This window comes from Protopterus annectens, chromosome 4.part0 (assembly GCF_019279795.1).
Source record: "Protopterus annectens isolate FY-2018-M chromosome 4.part0, PAN1.0, whole genome shotgun sequence".
In the NCBI taxonomy this organism is placed as follows: Eukaryota; Metazoa; Chordata; order Ceratodontiformes; family Protopteridae; genus Protopterus; species Protopterus annectens.
In genome coordinates, this window is record NC_056733.1 from 1067295536 (window position 1) to 1067315195 (window position 19660).

General features: G+C 38.2%; 1 protein-coding gene across 7 annotated transcripts in view; it reads right to left on the reverse strand.

Annotated features, from left to right (window-relative positions):
• Nucleotides 1-19660, reverse strand: part of ECSCR (endothelial cell surface expressed chemotaxis and apoptosis regulator) — a 516073-nt gene that overhangs the window by 43060 nt on the left and 453353 nt on the right. Inside the window, exons 7-8 of one of the 7 annotated variants that reach the window (XM_044069003.1) lie at nucleotides 17097-17185; nucleotides 15064-15090 (exon numbers count right to left, since the gene is read on the reverse strand). The exons of 4 other annotated variants lie outside the window; for them this stretch is intronic. In XM_044069003.1, the coding sequence (XP_043924938.1) occupies nucleotides 15079-15090; nucleotides 17097-17185 (101 nt within the window). In that variant the 3' untranslated portion in view covers nucleotides 15064-15078. Of the gene's footprint in view, nucleotides 1-15063; nucleotides 15091-15816; nucleotides 15841-17096; nucleotides 17186-19660 lie in introns of those variants that run through there. 2 more of the 7 variants (XM_044069005.1, XM_044069004.1) reach the window with 2 other exon arrangements.

Below are 19660 nucleotides of genomic sequence, written 5' to 3' on the forward strand. Positions count from 1 at the left end.
TTTCACTAGATACTACATATATCTTCCTGTGAAAATTTTTTTCCACATTTACTTTTCCTAAGTTGTACATTTATAAACAGTTTATTTCATTGTTTTATTTGTCTGCTGTATCTGTATGATGTAGTTACCTTTTAAATGTAACATTTTCTCAGTTATCAGCCAAAATACTCTTATTAATCCTTCCTCTTCCGATATCTTTCCAAATTCCAGTAAATTAACTACACATGCACTGCTCCACAATCACCCCCAAACTTACTTACTATCTATCATTCTTCATATTATCTAACATCTTCTTTTGCAATTGGATCAAAAATTCTAACAGGGACCTTACTAAGAAGCGAAGGCATGTAATCTGCAAGCACTCTGTCTAAATCATGTATCTACTATTGTGTCCTTTCACCAGATATCGCAGCTCCAGGATTCTCAGGATCTATGCAGTGAATCAGCTTTTCCTGTTCATTATCCTTTACTGTTATACACCCCCACTTTGGTACGTTTAAGTTCTGACAGTGTCAGTTCAATGACAACCAGTTCTGTGAGTCAGATGAAACAAATCCATACTCACTTTTCAAGATGGGTACTTTCTCGGTGGAGGCAAGCACACACAAAAGGTAGCATGGTGGCTTAGTGGTTATGATCTTTACTCACAGTACCAGAGTTAGGAGTTTAGTTCTGTCCTCTGGCTACTATCTTGTGCTAAAACCATACATTTCCCATGTTGGTGTGGGCATTCTCAGGTTACACAATTGCTGTATGGCTATCTTAAAACTGTCCACACATATGCATTTACCTTTGCTCTTGTGGTCTGTCTTGGCTGAAAAGGATCAAAGAAGGACCAGTTTCACTTATCCAGTTAACAAATGAATATATTCAAATTAAACTAAATTAAACTCTTGACCCTTTATCTTCAAGGCAGAAACTTTAACCACCTTAACCACTGATCAGCCCATCTGTAATATTAATCTGTTTAGTTCAAAGTTTGTACTCGGGAATTTCCTCATAGCTTTTGCTAAATTTCTATGTTTTTCTGGTAAACAGCATATAACCCTATTATATTATCTTTTTCACAAATGAAGGAGTCTAACCTTCTGAACACTGAATCAGAAACCACCAACAAAGCCTTTCTTCTGGTCTTTCCTTTGGCTGTCCTGTTGATGAAAACATTCCTTCATTTTCTGAGGATAAAGTTCTATGATATACTTTTCTCCCAGAGATTCTCTGCCTGCCTAACCCCTTATTCTGATGTATGTCACCTCCTTTTTATCTTTTCATCCTAAGATCAGATTCCCCACTTCTAGCGCCTTTCATACTCCCCATTTTTTTTCCGTCTGGCTAACTCAGGTCTTTTTACCCAGCTGCCTGCTCCTTTCCTCCTGCAATTTAGCTATTAGTATCACTCTGTTTCTTTTAGTTATTATTTTTGTACTCAAACCTCTTTTCCTTCATATGTATTTATTTTTGCTGTGGAGTCCTCCATCTCTTTTGCATGTTAGATAAGATCCATGCTCCCTCCTTTCTTTTATACTCATCCTTAATCCTTCTTTCCAGATTACAAGATTTGCAGTTTTCCATACCCCATTATGCATATTGGGTCATCTAAAGGTGGTCAAGGTGAAATTCCATAAGCATCACTTGACTGAGGAAAAAAATACCAAGGAATGTGTACTGCTAACCTCTATTTTCCATAGGAAATCATTGCTGGTGCAATTTCTATATGTACTTTAGCAATGATTCCATTCTTTTGGATGCATCCTCTCTTTTTGAGTGGGTGCAACCATGGAATTGGTATATACACATTTGGGGGCTTGCCCCTACATTGATGTGTGCAAATGGGCTTACCTCCCCTGCAAAAACATTTAAATTGTTCACATTCCTTTGTTTCAAGCATTGTTTTTTCAGCATTTTTAATGCTCAAAGTTGAGTAGTTCAGCAATCCGTATTTGTACCATGTATCTGCTTCAGCAATAATCCGTTATTTATTTACTATCTCTTTCTTGCACTCCTATGTAATCTGGCTGTTCTTCATCTTTGTTTTTTATGTTTATTTCTACATTTCTAGCATTTGTATTGTTATTTTTCTAAAACAGTATTGTTAATCCCTATCTATGACTATTTCTTAGTTTTCTGACTGTACAAAATACCTTATTTCCTTCCATGTATCATGTATTCTGCTTTTTGCTTTCTTTCATACTCTAAGCTACCAAGAAAGGTTTGAAGCTCTACACCTCTACTTTGTCTCTTACAGACTTCTGCAGTGTGATTTAAGTCTAGAATTCTGTGCTGTTAATGATCCAGTCCTCCTCAATTTCTTTGTAAAGACTGAAGTAGTGAATGTGGGTTTGAAGGAGTGTTAATTTCAATTATTTCTCATGAGGAGATATAGTAGCTAGTTGAGAGTATTAATAAGCTGAGGAGGCACACTGGTATGGTTTGAGTGAGAGTAATTCTGTATGATGTAAGATAGGTTTTACTGAGGATATTAGTTTGCACTATATAATGTTACTAGGACAAGAGTAGTTGTAGCTACAGCAGTCAACATCTAAAAGGACACGTGTTGCAGCACTTTAAGTAAATTGAGTTGAGATTATGATCTTTGGGCAACTACTCTTGGGCTATGTTCTGACTGTCTGGATGCAGAAATAGAGTGGGAAACATGTACGGGCAGAGCTAGGATAGTTTAAATGTAGTGTAGAGGGGGTGGGAATTAGGGGTAGGGTAGGAGAGTGGAGTGAGCCAGAGTGTAGTAAGGGAGAATGGAGTTGGGACCACCTGCTGAATAGGCAAAACAACACCAATGATAAACACAATCAGTAAGTTTTGGCTATGAGCTAAGGTAAGAAGGTTTCAAGGATAGTAAACAACCATCTAAGTCAAACAGTGACAAATAGATGCTGGGAGGGAAAAGGAGAATTATAGCAAGCAGTATGCAAGCACATAAGAACTAAGCAGAGATTTACATGTTGTTAAAAATTACTATATTGGCTGGAAGATACTGTAGAAAAGGGAGTAAAAGAGGAGGGAGTAGTCTGAGAAAGAAAGCAGGGCAAGTAATTTGTCCTGTTTGAATGGGGAAAGGTAACAAGCTAAGTATCAGCTATTATTTTGGACTACAAATAAACCTGTTATAATTATAGTCCATTATTATGGAGTGTAATATATACCAGTGTTATAGAGAAATGAGGGCTTTTGGGGTTCTATGGATCCATGTCCTATAGTAAGAAATATGCACCATACAGCCTCTTAGTTGGGGTGGGTGCGCATGAACACTCGTTTGTCCCTATATACTCAGATTTTGCAATCTGTAAGTCTTCATTTTACTGGATTACACATGCATAGCTACTTAGACTGTACAATCTCAGTTATTTCAAGGATGGACTTTAAGCTTGGGTGTCAGTTGCTGGACAGTGGTAACACTTAGCTTGTGTTGTGTATCAGCTGGACTTGGCTTAGTCAGGCTAGACAAGAGTAGAAGGAGACATGGCTTAAAGGGGTAAAGAGTGGTTTGAATGACTCACTTGATTGATGCTATTAAGGAAAGCATATTACTGTTGTTGAGAAAGTAAACACAACAAATTCTTGCACAGCCAGTCCTTTCTGTCTGTCTGACATTCTTATAGGTGTACTTCATAAATTTAAACAATAATATGATATTTTGTTAAGATCCAATGCTCCAGAAATGAAAAAAAAAATTAACATAGCAAACAATTCTGCATTAATACAACAGTCTAGGTAATATATTGTTTATTTTATTTATTTATTTTCCATTTGTTAACTGGGAAGTCTGACTGGGTTGATGACCCATTTTCAGTGGAGGCCATGGAAGAAAAGCTCCACAGAATTATGAAATGCAAAAGAAAAAAATAACAATTGTTATAGTGGTAAATAAAAAAGAAAACATTTAACAATTATTACAGTTTTAAAGATTTAGCAGCATATTTATGTAGTCAGTTACATACCAGAATAACAGTGAAACAAAGATGACACATTGTTTGTTCCATGGTAAAGGAGTTATAATATGACATTAACAGAGGTAGGTTTATAGAGGTGGAAAAAAAAACACTGTACATATAGAGGGCAGCTAGTACCTAAAAAAGGAAAGTATGGAGGTATTGTAGTATCAGGGATGTAAGTGAAACAATCTCTCTCTCTCTATGTGTGTGTGTGTGTGTGTGTGTGTGTGTGTGTGTGTGTGTGTGTGTGTGTGTGTGTGTGTGTGTATATATATATATATATATATATATATATATATAAAATTACATGCATACATGTATCATGTGTAGTGGAAGAAATGTTCAGCACATGAAAACAATTGAGTATATCATAAAATAATAAGATGCAGAGTACACGCATTATATGTAGCCAATTGCAGTACATGCATCATATGTACCCAAATGCATGATCTCACACAGCTGAGACCTGCATAGTACAAGTCTGGTTAGATTATGAAATTAGGGGCTACAGTAGTAAGTATTTGATTGGCGGTATAAAACAACACATTATTTGTTTATATAATAACTTGGTATAAACCCCATGCACCATATTGTCTGCTGTTTTGGAGAGATCATCTTTATAAGGACATAGGTAAGATAGAGGCATTCGTGTAACTAGATTGCTGACCCACTATATTGGTATACACTACATCAGCCAAAAATAGTCAAAACTAAATCCATCAACATGCTGATATGCATGTGCTGAGCAACAACTCTGTGTATGCAAAACTTAAACAAAACAAAAAACATGTGCTGAGCAACAACTCTGTGTATGCAAAACTTAAACAAAACAAAAAAAAAGATCTTTTCTGAAGGGGAGTAAGCCCCCAATCACAGCCCACACTCCCTGCTAATTATAAATATCAATTCTGAGATTGCAAAACAGTGGGGAAAGGCCAAAATCCCACTCCCCACTGTATAGCAATCCCAGAAGCAAAGCAGCCAGCATTCTGCAATGAACCAGCAGTACAAGAAAACACCTCCCCTAACAAAACATTCACTGTAACAAACATACGATCAAACACATGGAACTCATATACATACACAAAGATATATATATAGATATATCTATATAGAAATATGTATATATATATATATATATATATATATATATATATATATATATATATATATATACACACATACACATTTATTCCTCCCCTCTATCTCTTTGTTTAGCAGGATGCAAGGGAGTTACTGGGTTCATGTAAACTCAAATATACACACAGCAGTCTCATCCAAATAGGCAGTCTGAGTCCATTCAGTCCACCCACCATTTAATTAGAACAAACTGTGTACCACCTCTGGCCTTGTGTTTTAAGTAAGTGTTAAGAGGCATCCAGTCTTCTGTGACTGCTTTAGCCTGCATAGTGGTCAGACTGAAGACACATGCTTCAGTGTCCTAGTTTGTAAGCAATAGCCTTGTAGTCTTGCACACTGTCCTCTGCTGACATCCTGCTGGTCAGCTTTTAATGTCTCCTTCCTAATAGATACTGACATTTACTCCTATTAATCAAACTATTTCCTTCTCTTATATTGTTCTTCACGTCGTCTAGACTTGTTACTCCCATTATCTATACCCTCCTGTCCTTCTTTAGTGGAACTGCATGCCTTCAAGGAAGGCACCCTTGGTCCCCCCTTCCTTTCTTATTTCTCCTTGCCTGAGACCGTTACCATACCACTTTTAGCTCTGAGCTAGTATGTGTGCACAGCCAACATCGAGTCAGTGCACTCAACAGTCTCTTCAGTGTGTTTTTATTTTTCTATAGAAGTGTCCCTGCAACTAAATAAACACGTATATAACAGTGACGTCTGCAGTTTGAACACCAGTCCGTGGGCTATATTTGTATGTAAATTATGGCGCCTAAAACAAAGAACTTTGTCCACTATAATAGCTCCATTTTCTTAGACCACATCAGTCCCTTTGGCACTTTCTCCTTTAACTGTGCTCAAGTTGTTTTTAGCAGTTAACTGTCTCCCTTCCTTATGTTTATTTCTCTTCTTGTGTAGGGTTACCATCTGTCCCACTTTGCGTGGGACAGACCCTCTTTTGGCAGTTGTGTCCTGCAAAAAAATTGAAAAAATGTCAAATGTCCTGAGATTTTAGGTCACAAATATTTCCAATATTTTCTTTAATAGTTGCATAAAACAGGTATTTTGTATTTGAAACACCTAAATGTTATATGAAACAGAATAATCAACTCAAATGCTACAATAATAAGCTTTTATTTTGGCAAAAAAGGTTAAGTTCTGTCCTTTGTACTGGCCATGGGTATGTTTTGCCTTGTAAAATCTGATGTTTCTACAAAAATGTCCCACTTTGGGCATTTGAAAAGGTGGCAACCCTATTCTTGTGTAACCACTTTTGAGTTCTCAGACAGTAGTTTTCTAGAACTGAACCACTGCATTCTAGCTTATTTTTTCTTGTCTATGGGGATTTGGGCAGGCTTTTGGACTTTGCATTTCAAAAATCCATAGAAATCTCCTTACATTATGCAGTTTTTCAAACAGTCAAGTGTACTTGTTTACTGCCATCGCCATTAGTCAGGACAAGGTGATATCGGACTATCTCTCCTACTAAAATTGCATCATAGAGCAAGAAAACTAAGACATTCATCTAATAGCACAGAGGCCTTTTAAAATGCATTGTTCCTTTTACTTATCTCTCAGCAGATTTGTGGCTTTTTACGTTAAGTCACTGATTGTTTTCTGTCTCTTGACAAGTTTTCAACCCACTCGGCTCCACTACCTTCCCCCACATCTCACCCACCCCCTCTTATTCTACATTTATACTTCCATAGCACCACCCATATATTCCTCTAACCAATAACATCAATTGTCTTAATCCTTGACTCCTATAGCTACCAAATTACAATTCTACAACTTACCCACTACCTGCCTAACATTTTTTTGTCCTAATTTACAACAAAGATAAAACCCAAGTTAAATAAGATACCCATAAGTCAGATTATTTTACTAGCCTATATCACCAATTATCAAATCCATCTCCTTCAAATACTTAGGACTTCAACCAGTCCTCACAAAGAATATCAACATCTATCCAGCCTATCTTTCTCCATAACACCCCATCCCAACAAACAAACCACATCTGATTTATTTTTCTATAAATATCTTAAAACTAAGCACCCAAATTTACAACCAAATATCAAACCAAGACCAAAATATAACTGGCCACATGTTTTCCTTCTGTAAAAAATCAATTAAAAACATTAGTGGAGATATTCACCCCGGGACAGCTGGGGTGGTGCAGCAGTTAGCATTGTCGCCTCACAGCAAGAGAATCTCTGGTTCGATCCTCGGCTGGGGTGCCTTCTGTGCAGAGTCTGCATGTCCTCTTTGTGATCGCATGGGTTTCCTTCGGGTGCTCCGGTTTCCTCCCACATCCCAAAGACATGCTGTAGGTGGACTGGACACTCTAAATTGGCCCTAGGCATGAGTGTGTGCATGTGTGTGCCTTCTGTGGAAGGTAGGGCACTTAGCTGGCAACTTGACACCATAAAAAACTCCACTGCCAGTCATGCACCTAACCGGGAAAAGCCAAAAGAAGAAGAAATGGAGATATTCACCCCAACCCTAGTCCCACTGTTCATAAAACCATCACTTCTAACCCCAAAATAAACCAGCCACCTAATACACCTCAGCAAAAAACAGAATCCAAACTCACCTTACTAAATATGAACCTAAGAAATATGTGCAATAAAATCTATGACAGACATGCTTATCTTGTCACATACACTCCTGATGTTGTCATAGCTACTGAAACCTGGTTAAAAAAGAAATAAAGGATAGTGAGTGAGATCCCCCCTCCCCCGGGATACAATATACTCAGGCATGACAGACAAAATAAGCGTGCAGGTAGTGTAGCAATCCTCTATAAAAATTCCCTAACCATTACCTTACTTCCACAGGAAATACCCAAATTTTACAATGCTGAACTACTAATAACACTCCTAAGAATCAACAACAGGAAAACTATATGTTTAACAGCAATTTATATACCAACAGGGAATAACACCGATACGGCTGAAAGCATCCTGTTTTGGATATCCCAACAAATTAACCACGTAACTATAATACTTGGATATTTAGACATAGACTGGCAACTCATAAATTCCACTGCCCCCCACTGAATCCATAAACTTGTACAACTTCAGACAACTGATAACCATACCTACTATAATCAATGAATCTTCAGGGACATACTCAACATTAGACTGGATTCTTACAAACAATCTCAAAATGCCCTCCAGAAATTTAGACATCTTAGAAACCTTTCAAAACTCCATGTCAAGCAGGATAAGGAAACATTCTATACCAACCTACAAGACAGACGCATAAATGACCCAAAACTTTTTGGTCATCACTAAATAAAGCACTACACCCTGGCAAGACCACTAATTCCTCTCCAAAAACAGACAAAAATACAGACTCTATTCCCACAAAGTTTAATTCCCATGTTATACAATCAATATTATCTCTTAGACACTAACACATCTGCACCCCTCATTCTACCCCTGTCCAGTCAAAACCCCCACTGTTTTTCAGTTTTACCCAGTACCAACCTCACTTATAAAGAAGTTGCTCCTTAAGCTAAAAATTACTTCTGGAGCTGTAGACCAATTACCATCAGACTACCTAAAACTGGCTGCAGAAGTCATAGCCTTCCTTGTGTTCATACTAATTAATAGGTCCACAGCAGAAAGATATGTCCCACCACTGTGGAAAAAATCCTACATCATACCATCGCACAAAGGCAGCACATCTACGGAGTTTAATAACTACAGAGCGATAGTGATTCTCTCCCCATCTCCAAAATATTAGAGAAATGCATCCATATGCAGCTGATGCAGTACCTAACCTCAAATAACCTGCTCTCAGAAAGACAACATGGCTTTAGGCCCCAGAAGAGCACCACTACTAATATAGTACATTTTATCAATCCTGGTCTTGTACAGGCTCATCACAGGGTTAAAACTTCTACACTGTACAATACTATCCAAATACTCTCCTTAAACATAATATTATCAACCTCTTAGTGAAATGACAAAGCAAATTTTATACATAACTGCTGTCTGTACAATCCACTAAGTTGCATGTGCTTTTTCTCTTTAGTAACTTCCACCTCTGTGAAATCTTAGAATGCCTATGTATAAATGTAAATACTGTTTGTGCATAAATGTAAATAGAAGTGTAACTACTGCTAGTATATAAATGTAAATAGAAATGTAACTACTCTGTGTTTGACTGGAACTTAGTGTAATGCAATGCAAGCAAATGGAGCTTTTCTCCTTGGGCCTCTTTTGAAAATGGGTATTACCCAGTTGGACTTTCCCCGTAAACAGAGAAATAAATAAAATCTATAAATACACACACACACACACACACACACACACACACACACACACACACACACACACACACACACACACACACACACACACATCTGAAAGATATGAGCCAAAATTTATGATAGTCTGTATATATGTGCAGACTTTGGACTTAAGAATCTACTAATGCAAAAGGCTTTTAACAGCTTCCTTAAAGGAGATCAGAGCGGAATCTGCCTAATTTGAAATAGCAGATTATTGTCCCACTATTTCTTTAGGCTTTGTCCAGATTCCTTGCGCTAAGAGGTTGAAAGGTATGTGTGTGTATTATATATATATATATATATATATATATATATATATATATATATATATATATATATGATGCTCATTATAAGGATCTTGCATTATGGAGATAATTGTACAAGCTCTCTTAATTCAGAATGTTAACAGCTCAGGCTTTTTCTATTTTATTAGGACAATGCCATAAATTTAGACTATGGGTTATCTAAATACAGGAAAAACATGAGATTTCATGGAATTTCACATTTTATTCCAGAATTTTCATTCAACCATAGCTAATGTTTCTTCTTGTACCTACAACCTATAAATTGTCAGTCTGTTAGTATTTTTTTAACATTCTCTTGTTTCTGTTTAAATTAGCATATATACAGATACACTAAAAATATAATGGCATTACAGTGAATATGTAACAAACAGAGGGCTCAAAGTAACTGTTAGGTTTTTATATGTAAGGCTTTATAGCAGTAGTATTTTGCCTGACTTTTCTGGTTCAGACATTTTTGGGTCCTTTTGTGGAAAGTCTGTGTGTCCTTTCTGAGTGTGCTTGGACTTTGTATGTGCTCCACTTTTCTCCCACATTCCAAAAACATGTGGTAGGTAAACTAGTGACTTCTAAATTGTCCTTAGGCAGTGTGAACCTTGGATCTAGATGATTGTCACTGTTGAAGTGACACCTTGACCCCATGTCCATGCAGCAGGAGTCAGCTGCAAGTTATAAGCAGATATATCTAAACAGCTGCTTATGTGTGTGTGTGTGTATATGTATATATATATATATATATATATATATATATATATATATATATATATATATATAGGCAGATGAGTCCCTATCATAGGTTCCTAGGTAGATACTAGGCTATTGGCCCAAGGGCCTAAGTAAGCCTAGCCAACAAGGTTCCCTGGCTTACGCCACCAAAAAAAGTTATTTTCCTGTGCCCCTGTTGAGCAGAGCCACAGAAGTGATCCCCAGGGTGTATTTCTTATCTCAAATCTGCTCATCAAGATTTTTCTTGAAGAGTGCTAATAAGGAACTTTCCTTGTAATAGATGGGTAGCTTGTTCCAGAGTATGGGAAGTCTCTGGGACAGGAATCTATCCCTCCAGCATGTCCTGTTTATAGTGGTGACAAGGTTTAGGTCCCTAGAGTGTGTAGCTTGGAGGGATTGGGATTTCTTCAGGTGTAGCATGTCCAACGGGTCTGGGTCTGACATAGCTTTATAAGTTAGGCAGAGATCACCTTGGAGTAGGTGATATGCTACGGAGTAAAGCTGGAGTTTTTTGAGATGGTCAGTGTAGGGCATCTGTTTGAGGCAAGTAATCCTCTTTGTGAGGTACTTCTGTGGCCTTTCCAGCTGCTGCAGATGTCTTGTGAGGTACATTCCAAAAGGGGTGTTGTACTCTATAATGGGTCAAATGAGTGCCGAGTAGAGGGGAACAATGACTTATTTTTTCCTGGATGAGAACCCTTTTGTGATGAGGTGTGCCACATAGAAGGATTTCCTGACTACTGTTGCAATGTGATTATCAAAGGAGAGACTACTGTCCACCTGGGTCCCAAGGTCTCTTATCACACATTCAGTGTTAAGTAGACTGCTGCCTATGTAGTAGTTCATGGATACAGAGTTTTTACCAAAGGGGATGACACTGCACTTTTTGGCATTGAGCCTGAGGCCAGGGCTCTGACAGCAGGCATCTGTTTCAGTGAGGTGCTTCTATAGGATGTCCACATCATTTGGGGACTTGACTATGGCTCCTAGTTTGCAGTCATCTGTGAACTTCATTAGCCAAATGCTTTCTGTCTTAGCATGTACTTCAGAGAAGTAGATACCAAACAGGAGAGGTTCCCAGGACTGAACCCTGTGGTACTCCACTTGTCAGTGGTTTGAAGTCAGATTTGGAGTCTGCAACTTTTAAAGTGTGGGTTCTGTCAGTGAGCCAGTTGGCAACCCATCTTGTGACCTAGGGATTTACACCTAGTTTAGTGAGTTTAGCTATAATTCCAGAGTAGGGGATGGTGTTGAAAGCCTTGGCGAGGTCAAGATAGGCTGTGTGAATCACCTTACCCTCATCTACGGCTTTGGTGACTGCCTCAAAGAAGTCGATCAGATTCAGGAGGCATGATCTGCCTTTCACAAACCTGAACTGGGTGGGATCCAGAGTTTGAAGGTTACCAATGTCTTTGTTTATGAGTTCCATGATGATACATTCCATGGCCTTACAGACCAGGCTCATAAGTCTAATAGGGCTATAGTTCCCAGGATCGGTGGTGGCTCCCCCTTTGTGGAGTATGATAACTGTTGCTGTGCACCATTCAGTCAGCACAAAGCCTGATGTGAGGCTATGATTGAACATGGTGCTTAGGTGGGGAGGCAGTTCGTTCTGAAGTTCGGGTAAAACGCAGCCTGGGATATTGGCCGGTCCCATGGATGCTGTGTTTTTGGTTTTAGAGAGTGCAGATTTTACCTGCATAGATGTGATTACAGGGACTCTGCATTCTTCCTGTATAGATATTGGCCCTTTAGGGGGTGAGATGGGGGTAAACTTAGTACTGAACTTATCTGCCAGGATGTTGGCAATATCAGTTGGTTCTGTAATTTTCGTGCCATTGTGCTGTAACTTAGAGCAGATCTGGGTGCTGCCATTGAGATTCTTGACATAGCTATAGAATGCTTTGTGGTTGTCCCTAGAATCAGTCGTGATTTTGTTTTCATAGCTAGGTTTGGAGGATCTTATAAGAGATCTCAGCTTCTTACTGAGGCTGACCAGGAAACTCCTCCTCTCATGAGATTTTACTCTCTTTTGCAACAGTTTCTTCCTACTGTTGTAGAGTTTGTTTATGGCAGGGGACCACCAGATTGGCTTTCTTTTTTTGGAGGATAGCATCTTGATTCTGTTTGGGATAGCACGATCCATGCACTCGTGTAAGTGCTTATAGAGTGCGTTTGTGTAGGATTCAGCAGTTGCAACTGTATTGTCCATCTGCATGGGTGTCATGAAGTTCACCACTTCCGTTTTAAGAAGCATGAAGTTGGCTTTGGGTACATTTTTTACTGTGGTTTCCTTAATGGGGGGTTGGGGGTAGGATGTGGATATCTAGGGTGATTAGTTTATGGTTGCATCTGACCAACGAGGAGTTTAATTCAGGTGTGAAACACCGGTCACTCATGTTGGTAATGACTAGGTCTAGGATATTGTTGCCCCTGGTGGGGGTGTGGATAAGTTGATCCAGGGCATTGGAATTTAGGAATTCTAGAAAGCATTGAGCAAAGGAGTTTGTACATGAGTAGTTTTCCCAGTTAATGGTGGTGTAGTTGAAATTGCCCATTAGTAGGATGTTTGGTTGAACCATAATATTTTCCAGTATATCAAAAAAAGAGGAGTGGAAATCCTGGGGCATGGTGGGGGATCTGTAGCAAGCTACAATTTGGATTGCAGTTTTGCCCAGAGGTAGTTGCACTTAGATAACCTCAGATGCATTATGCTGAGCAACTAGCCTGGAGGTGTGGATATCCTTAATGAATATGGACACACCTCCGCCTTTGGTGTTCCGGTCCAGGTTAGGTGGCCAAAAAGTGTGGTATGAATTATAGCCTGGTAATGCAGGGGTGCTTTCTGGAGCCTTGAACCAGGTCTCAGTCACTGCACAGATATCGATGTTCTCCATTTTAAGGAGTGCCTCGAGGGAGTGCATTTTGAGATTTAGACTTCTAGCATTGAGTAGCATTACCCTCAGTTTTTGATTGCCTGTTTCTGTTACGGTGGTGAATTTGTCATTTGAACCTTGCCTTAAAAAGGCACTATAGGGGTGGCAAGAGGCTTAGCCAGTATCCGGAATCCCAGGGGAGACAGGTGCAGACCATCTCTGGCAAAGCATTGTGGTCTGTCAACCATGTCGTCCCAGGCAGACAGATACTGGATCCCCTTAGAATGACATTAGTAGCTTAGCCAATTGTTGAAGTCAATCATTTTGTCCTTGTACTGAGGTACAGTTGATCAAGTTTTCAGAACCATATGATCGAGTGTTTGAAAACTCAAAGCTTTTAAATGGAGATTGTGGTACAATGCGGATGAGGAAATTTACCCTTTTCCTCTCTGCAGTCCAATCTTGGAGTTGATATATATAAGTTGCAAGGGGTAAAAAAGGTAGCTTTTTGTGTTTTTTTTTGGATGTTTGAGTTTTCGGAAACTATCATTTGATCTCGATCATCTGACATAGACCCAGATAGATAGATGATAGATAGATAGATAGATAGATAGATAGATAGATAGATAGATATGTGTGTGTGTGTCTGTGTGTGCGTATGTGTGTGTGTGTGTTACATGTAGTTAGCTAATTTTACTTTAAATCGATCTGTGTGTTGTTGACACTTGTACAAGACTGCACAATTAACATGGTCGGAAAGTATGCCCTTTGCCAGGATTGTGCAGTCACACAGTTGGAATAAATAATTAGCAGGGAGTGTAGGATACTGTTTTAAGCTTTCCATGGTCTGAGGAGTTACCTTGAAGCATGCACAAAAATGTGTCAACGTTTGTCGACATTAGTATGTGGATATTAAGTGATATTGAAGTTTTACCGCTTTGACATTTGTCACTATATCCATATACATAATGTTAGCAAAATGCCATATGGTATCACTGGAATATAGCTGCAGGTCTATTGTACGTGGAGATGGTCTTTGTGCGCTTTCCTAAATGCTTCTTTAGGGGAATGTTTTTTTCAAGTCACAAGTGGATAAGGAGTTCCATAGTTTGCAGGCCACAGAGGAAGGAGTGGGTTAAGACAGAACAATTTAGGGATTTTGCCTTTTTGAGTCAAGTATGTTTCGTTATGCTGAGCAGGAAGTGACATGAATAATAAATGAGGTTATGTATGCTAGCCATACTAATTTTGATATGAGATACCACTGGCTGTTACAATTCAGTTGCTCAGAAAAGAATATCAAGATGCAATATAGCTTCCACTATGACTCGTTGAGTTACATGTCATCATGGAAACAAACTGCTGAGTACAGCTAGTTGAAAATTCAACCTGTTAAAAATTAAATGTAAGCATTTTTTTGCTGTTGGTACCCCCCCCCCCCCACACACACACACACATACACACCCTCCTTGTGAGAGGCCTCCATATTCCCCAGACTTATATATACCAACTCTGTGATCACAGCAATATGAAAAAAGGGAAATCTGACAGTGATTTTCTGTGGAAAGTGGCACTTAGTGAGTTCAGCATCAGCGAGTTGAACTTGACCAAGAGAACCTTATGTAATTAACATCCAAAGTTTACAGTAGTCTGAAATATGAGATTAAGCAACTGTTTTGAATTGTGTGAGCTTGTGGGCTTAAGAAACATGGCCTGTGCTGTATATCACTGGTCTCCAGAGAACTGCAGGACACTGACCTTTGTGCGATTTAGGGACTGCCAATGACTGTACTTCAAATCCTCTTCTGTAACAATAAAACATATAACAATAATGCCATGCAAATCAGTAAGGTATGATTCTCTTCCATGTGCATAACGTTGCATGCAATTCAGAGTGTTATTTAAAAATATAACTCCATGTGCAACATTTTCTGTTGTTTATACTTAAAAGATATTCTTATTTTAAATGCAATGCATGAAATAATATGAATTACTTACACAGATCATTTTAAACAGGAGATGCTGTTATGTTATTGTTTAGTGTTATGTTTTTTGTTTTATTTTATTATTGTTGTTATTATTTTTTTTTGAACATGCAGACTGTACTGGACCACAAGAGCCTATTTTCAGACATGACCTTGAAAAATGTTCCCGTGTACTAATATACAACATTACTTAAAGGTTTTTAATCAATAAATAAGATGAAACAGTAATAATAAGAGATAATATCCACCTTATGAGAATTTGTTACAAGTTCCATTATTATCAGGCTACTGAGGAGTTCCTGGGATATTTCACTCTGCTGCAAAATTATACAGGTACATTTATTTGAATGTCATATTTTTATAAAGACATTTCAATCTTCTGAGCAGGCATCAGACAACAGTACCAGTCTGCATTTATGGTAGACTCTGACTTGAGTGTTGTAATTTGTGAGATGAACTTCAGTTAGATGGAGGTGGTTATCCAGGTTAGCCCAACAAGCATACCTGGCCCTCTTCAAGAGGGGCCGACAACAGCTATCTGTTTCAGTGACTTCTTTAGAATCACACAGTCTGTAAGCAGAAAGTGAGGGGATCAAACCTAAGATTAGCGGATTAAGATCATTAGTAGCCTCAGACTCTGAACTAAACTGTCAGACCTTGTCCTTGTGGCCCACAGCAAAGCTTAAGAGAGTCTACAAAAATTCAGTTCGCTAGCCAACCAAACAAATAAATAAAAACTTTGATTCATGCAAACTCTGATGTGATTCTGTACTTACTCCTTTTACATAGAGGTCTATCTCTTTCCCTGCTGTTCTGTATGCAGCATTTTTATAAATACTATTTATAAGCAAATTAGGAAAAGATGCAACACCAGTTGTTTAAAAACAAATGTCACAAGTGCATGTTGGATGTAAACATTATTTTTGTACAGCAGATTAATGTAAAAAAGGCTAATTTTAAACAAAATGTGACCCTAAGTGAAAATGCATCATCAAATGAATTACTGTAAAGGATAGTGCTGGTCGTCTCTCATCATACATCTCAACTGTGCAGATTTTCGCAGAATGTCCAGATTTTTGCCTCGTATTTTTTGTCCATTTTTCATAAAATTGTGGTTTTCTTGCAAATTAGTAGCAAATCATTAAAGACTGAAGTTAGAAAATAATGACAGGCATGTACGTTTCAGACTTCATACCCATCAGAAAATTCATGCTAATGCAAAACCTGTTACTCTATCAACTTTCTAAATCTGTAAGAGCAATAAGTAAAATTGTCCCTATTTTTGAGCCTTTGTTCCCCCTTGTATTTATGGCTTTTTCCAGATTTCTTGCTATAAGAGATTGAGAGGTATGAATGTCATTCTCCGGTAAAAAAAAAAAAAAAATTTTGCAAACCACTTGCATTTCCTGCTTCAGACTCATGCAAAGTCACTGTATTAATGATACAGTCTTCACAGAAGAATTAACCAATTAAGATCTGCAGTGCAGAAATGTTTTTTTTCACATAGAATACTTATAGACATTTTTTACTAAGCAGCTCTATTAAAAAAAAGAATAAAAATAAAACACAGAAGAGCGCTACAGTGGATAAAAACACACTGAAAAATTGTATAAATTCATTTATTTTGACTTATTTGTAATCTCATACCTGTAATTAGAATAATGCTTGTGTACATTATGCTGTTCTATAATTTCTTATGTATCGTCATGTCATTGTAATTAACTTAATCTCATGCTCACTGCTGCTGCCAGTTAAAATTCATAAACAACAATGAATGTATTGCTGTTGCTTTACAACAGGCATGCTTTGTTTCATCATCTGTTTACCTTTGTGTTTTCCAGCTGTAGGCATGGCTCCTTGCTGTCTGTTTCCATAGTCAGGTAAGGTACATATGACATCCTGTGGTCATCTTGAGCTTATAAGAAAATAATACAATTAAAAAGAAGAGTACTGTGAACAATTATTAAAATGTTTTACTTTGTTTGTAGCTTTATTAGCATATCTTGAACTGTGAACAAATCTTATAAATTTGCCTTACTGGTGTAAGGAAGAATGCAGACTGTTCCAGAAACAGCATAGTGTTGCTATTACTAGAGATCTGAGATGTTTTACTACTCGCCTTTGGGAATAGCAGCACGTTAGTAACAGACACAGAACACAACTTAATAAACAATTTCCTCTGCTTTTCTCAGTCAAACATGATCTGTTGTATAGCAAGTAGAATACAATATGCAACAAAAATGTACCATGCTTTGTGCTGCGGACCCTTTCACATGAATATACCTTGAATAAAAAATATATCTCTGCATCATTCTCTGCCATACAACATTTTAGATAAGTAAAGCCTTTTTTCTGTAATGCTGGCAATGTGTTGTGCTTTCACATGAATCAGAAACTTGGAGCTTGTGTCTGGTGGTAAAAAATGCAAGCTTTGATGTTTTTCAGGGGTTTCCCGTTGCACATTTAAGGAGCTTGAGTGAACTCCTTGGAACAGTGAAAGTTTAAATGTGTAGTAGTACGGGCTGCAGGAGAGCTCGGTCCCTGCAAAAAATACTTTAAATATGTAATTGTGGCTTTCAGAGTTTGCTGTTAATTGTATTAAATTGTACTTAAATTTTGTAGTTTTGGGACTTGCTTTAGCAAGACTCTTAACTTTCAATAAGAGGTCTCTTACAGAGGTTGTGCCACATGCCTTAATTAATCCCATTCCAAGGACATACCAACACCGACGAAAGCTCAGACTGCTTTCTTTGTCCATTTCAGTCTTTTGCTTTCTGAATTTGGGAGTGTGTAGTTCTTGTTACTATTACAGTTGTCAACTCTCTTAGTTTTCACTTAGATTACTGCTATACTGAAATTAGAAACCCTTGGTTACTTCCCCAACAGTAGGACTGAAACTGCAGTGTGTACAACTTGTAGAATCGTAGATTTTTGATTGTAGATAAAAACACCTCTTTGATCAATGTAGTTTGTATATTTTGCTACTTGCTGAATAAGATTAGCAGCTTACTTAACCTTCCCTCTGAGAAGTGCCTTACACATTACATCCACTTAACCTTCACCCTGAGAAGTGCCTTATACATTACATCCACTTAACCTTCCCCCTGAGAAGTGCCTTATACATTACATCCACTTAACCTTCCCCCTGAGAAGTGCCTTATACATTACATCCACTTAACCTTCCCTCTGAGAAGTGCCTTATACATTACATCCACTTAACCTTCCCTCTGAGAAGTGCCTTACACATTACATCCACTTAACCTTCCCTCTGAGAAGTGCCTTATACATTACATCCACTTAACCTTCCCTCTGAGAAGTGCCTTATACATTACATCCACTTAACCTTCCCTCTGAGAAGTGCCTTATACATTACATCCACTTAACCTTCCCTCTGAGAAGTGCCTTATACATTACATCCACTTAACCTTCCCTCTGAGAAGTGCCTTATACATTACATCCACTTAACCTTCCCTCTGAGAAGTGCCTTATACATTACATCCACTTAACCTTCCCTCTGAGAAGTGCCTTATACATTACATCCACTTAACCTTCCCTCTGAGAAGTGCCTTATACATTACATCCACTTAACCTTCCCTCTGAGAAGTGCCTTATACATTACATCCACTTAACCTTCCCTCTGAGAAGTGCCTTATACATTACATCCACTTAACATTCCCTCTGAGAAGTGCCTTACACATTACATCCACTTAACCTTCCCTCTGAGAAGTGCCTTATACATTACATCCACTTAACCTTCCCTCTGAGAAGTGCCTTATACATTACATCCACTTAACCTTCCCTCTGAGAAGTGCCTTATACATTACATCCACTTAACCTTCCCTCTGAGAAGTGCCTTACACATTACATCCACTTAACCTTCCCTCTGAGAAGTGCCTTATACATTACATCCACTTAACCTTCCCTCTGAGAAGTGCCTTATACATTACATCCACTTAACCTTCCCTCTGAGAAGTGCCTTATACATTACATCCAGTTAACCTTCCCTCTGAGAAGTGCCTTATACATTACATCCACTTAACCTTCCCTCTGAGAAGTGCCTTATACATTACATCCACTTAACCTTCCCTCTGAGAAGTGCCTTATACATTACATCCACTTAACCTTCCCTCTGAGAAGTGCCTTATACATTACATCCACTTAACCTTCCCTCTGAGAAGTGCCTTATACATTACATCCACTTAACCTTCCCTCTGAGAAGTGCCTTATACATTACATCCACTTAACCTTCCCTCTGAGAAGTGCCTTATACATTACATCCACTTAACCTTCCCTCTGAGAAGTGCCTTATACATTACATCCACTTAACCTTCCCTCTGAGAAGTGCCTTATACATTACATCCACTTAACCTTCCCTCTGAGAAGTGCCTTA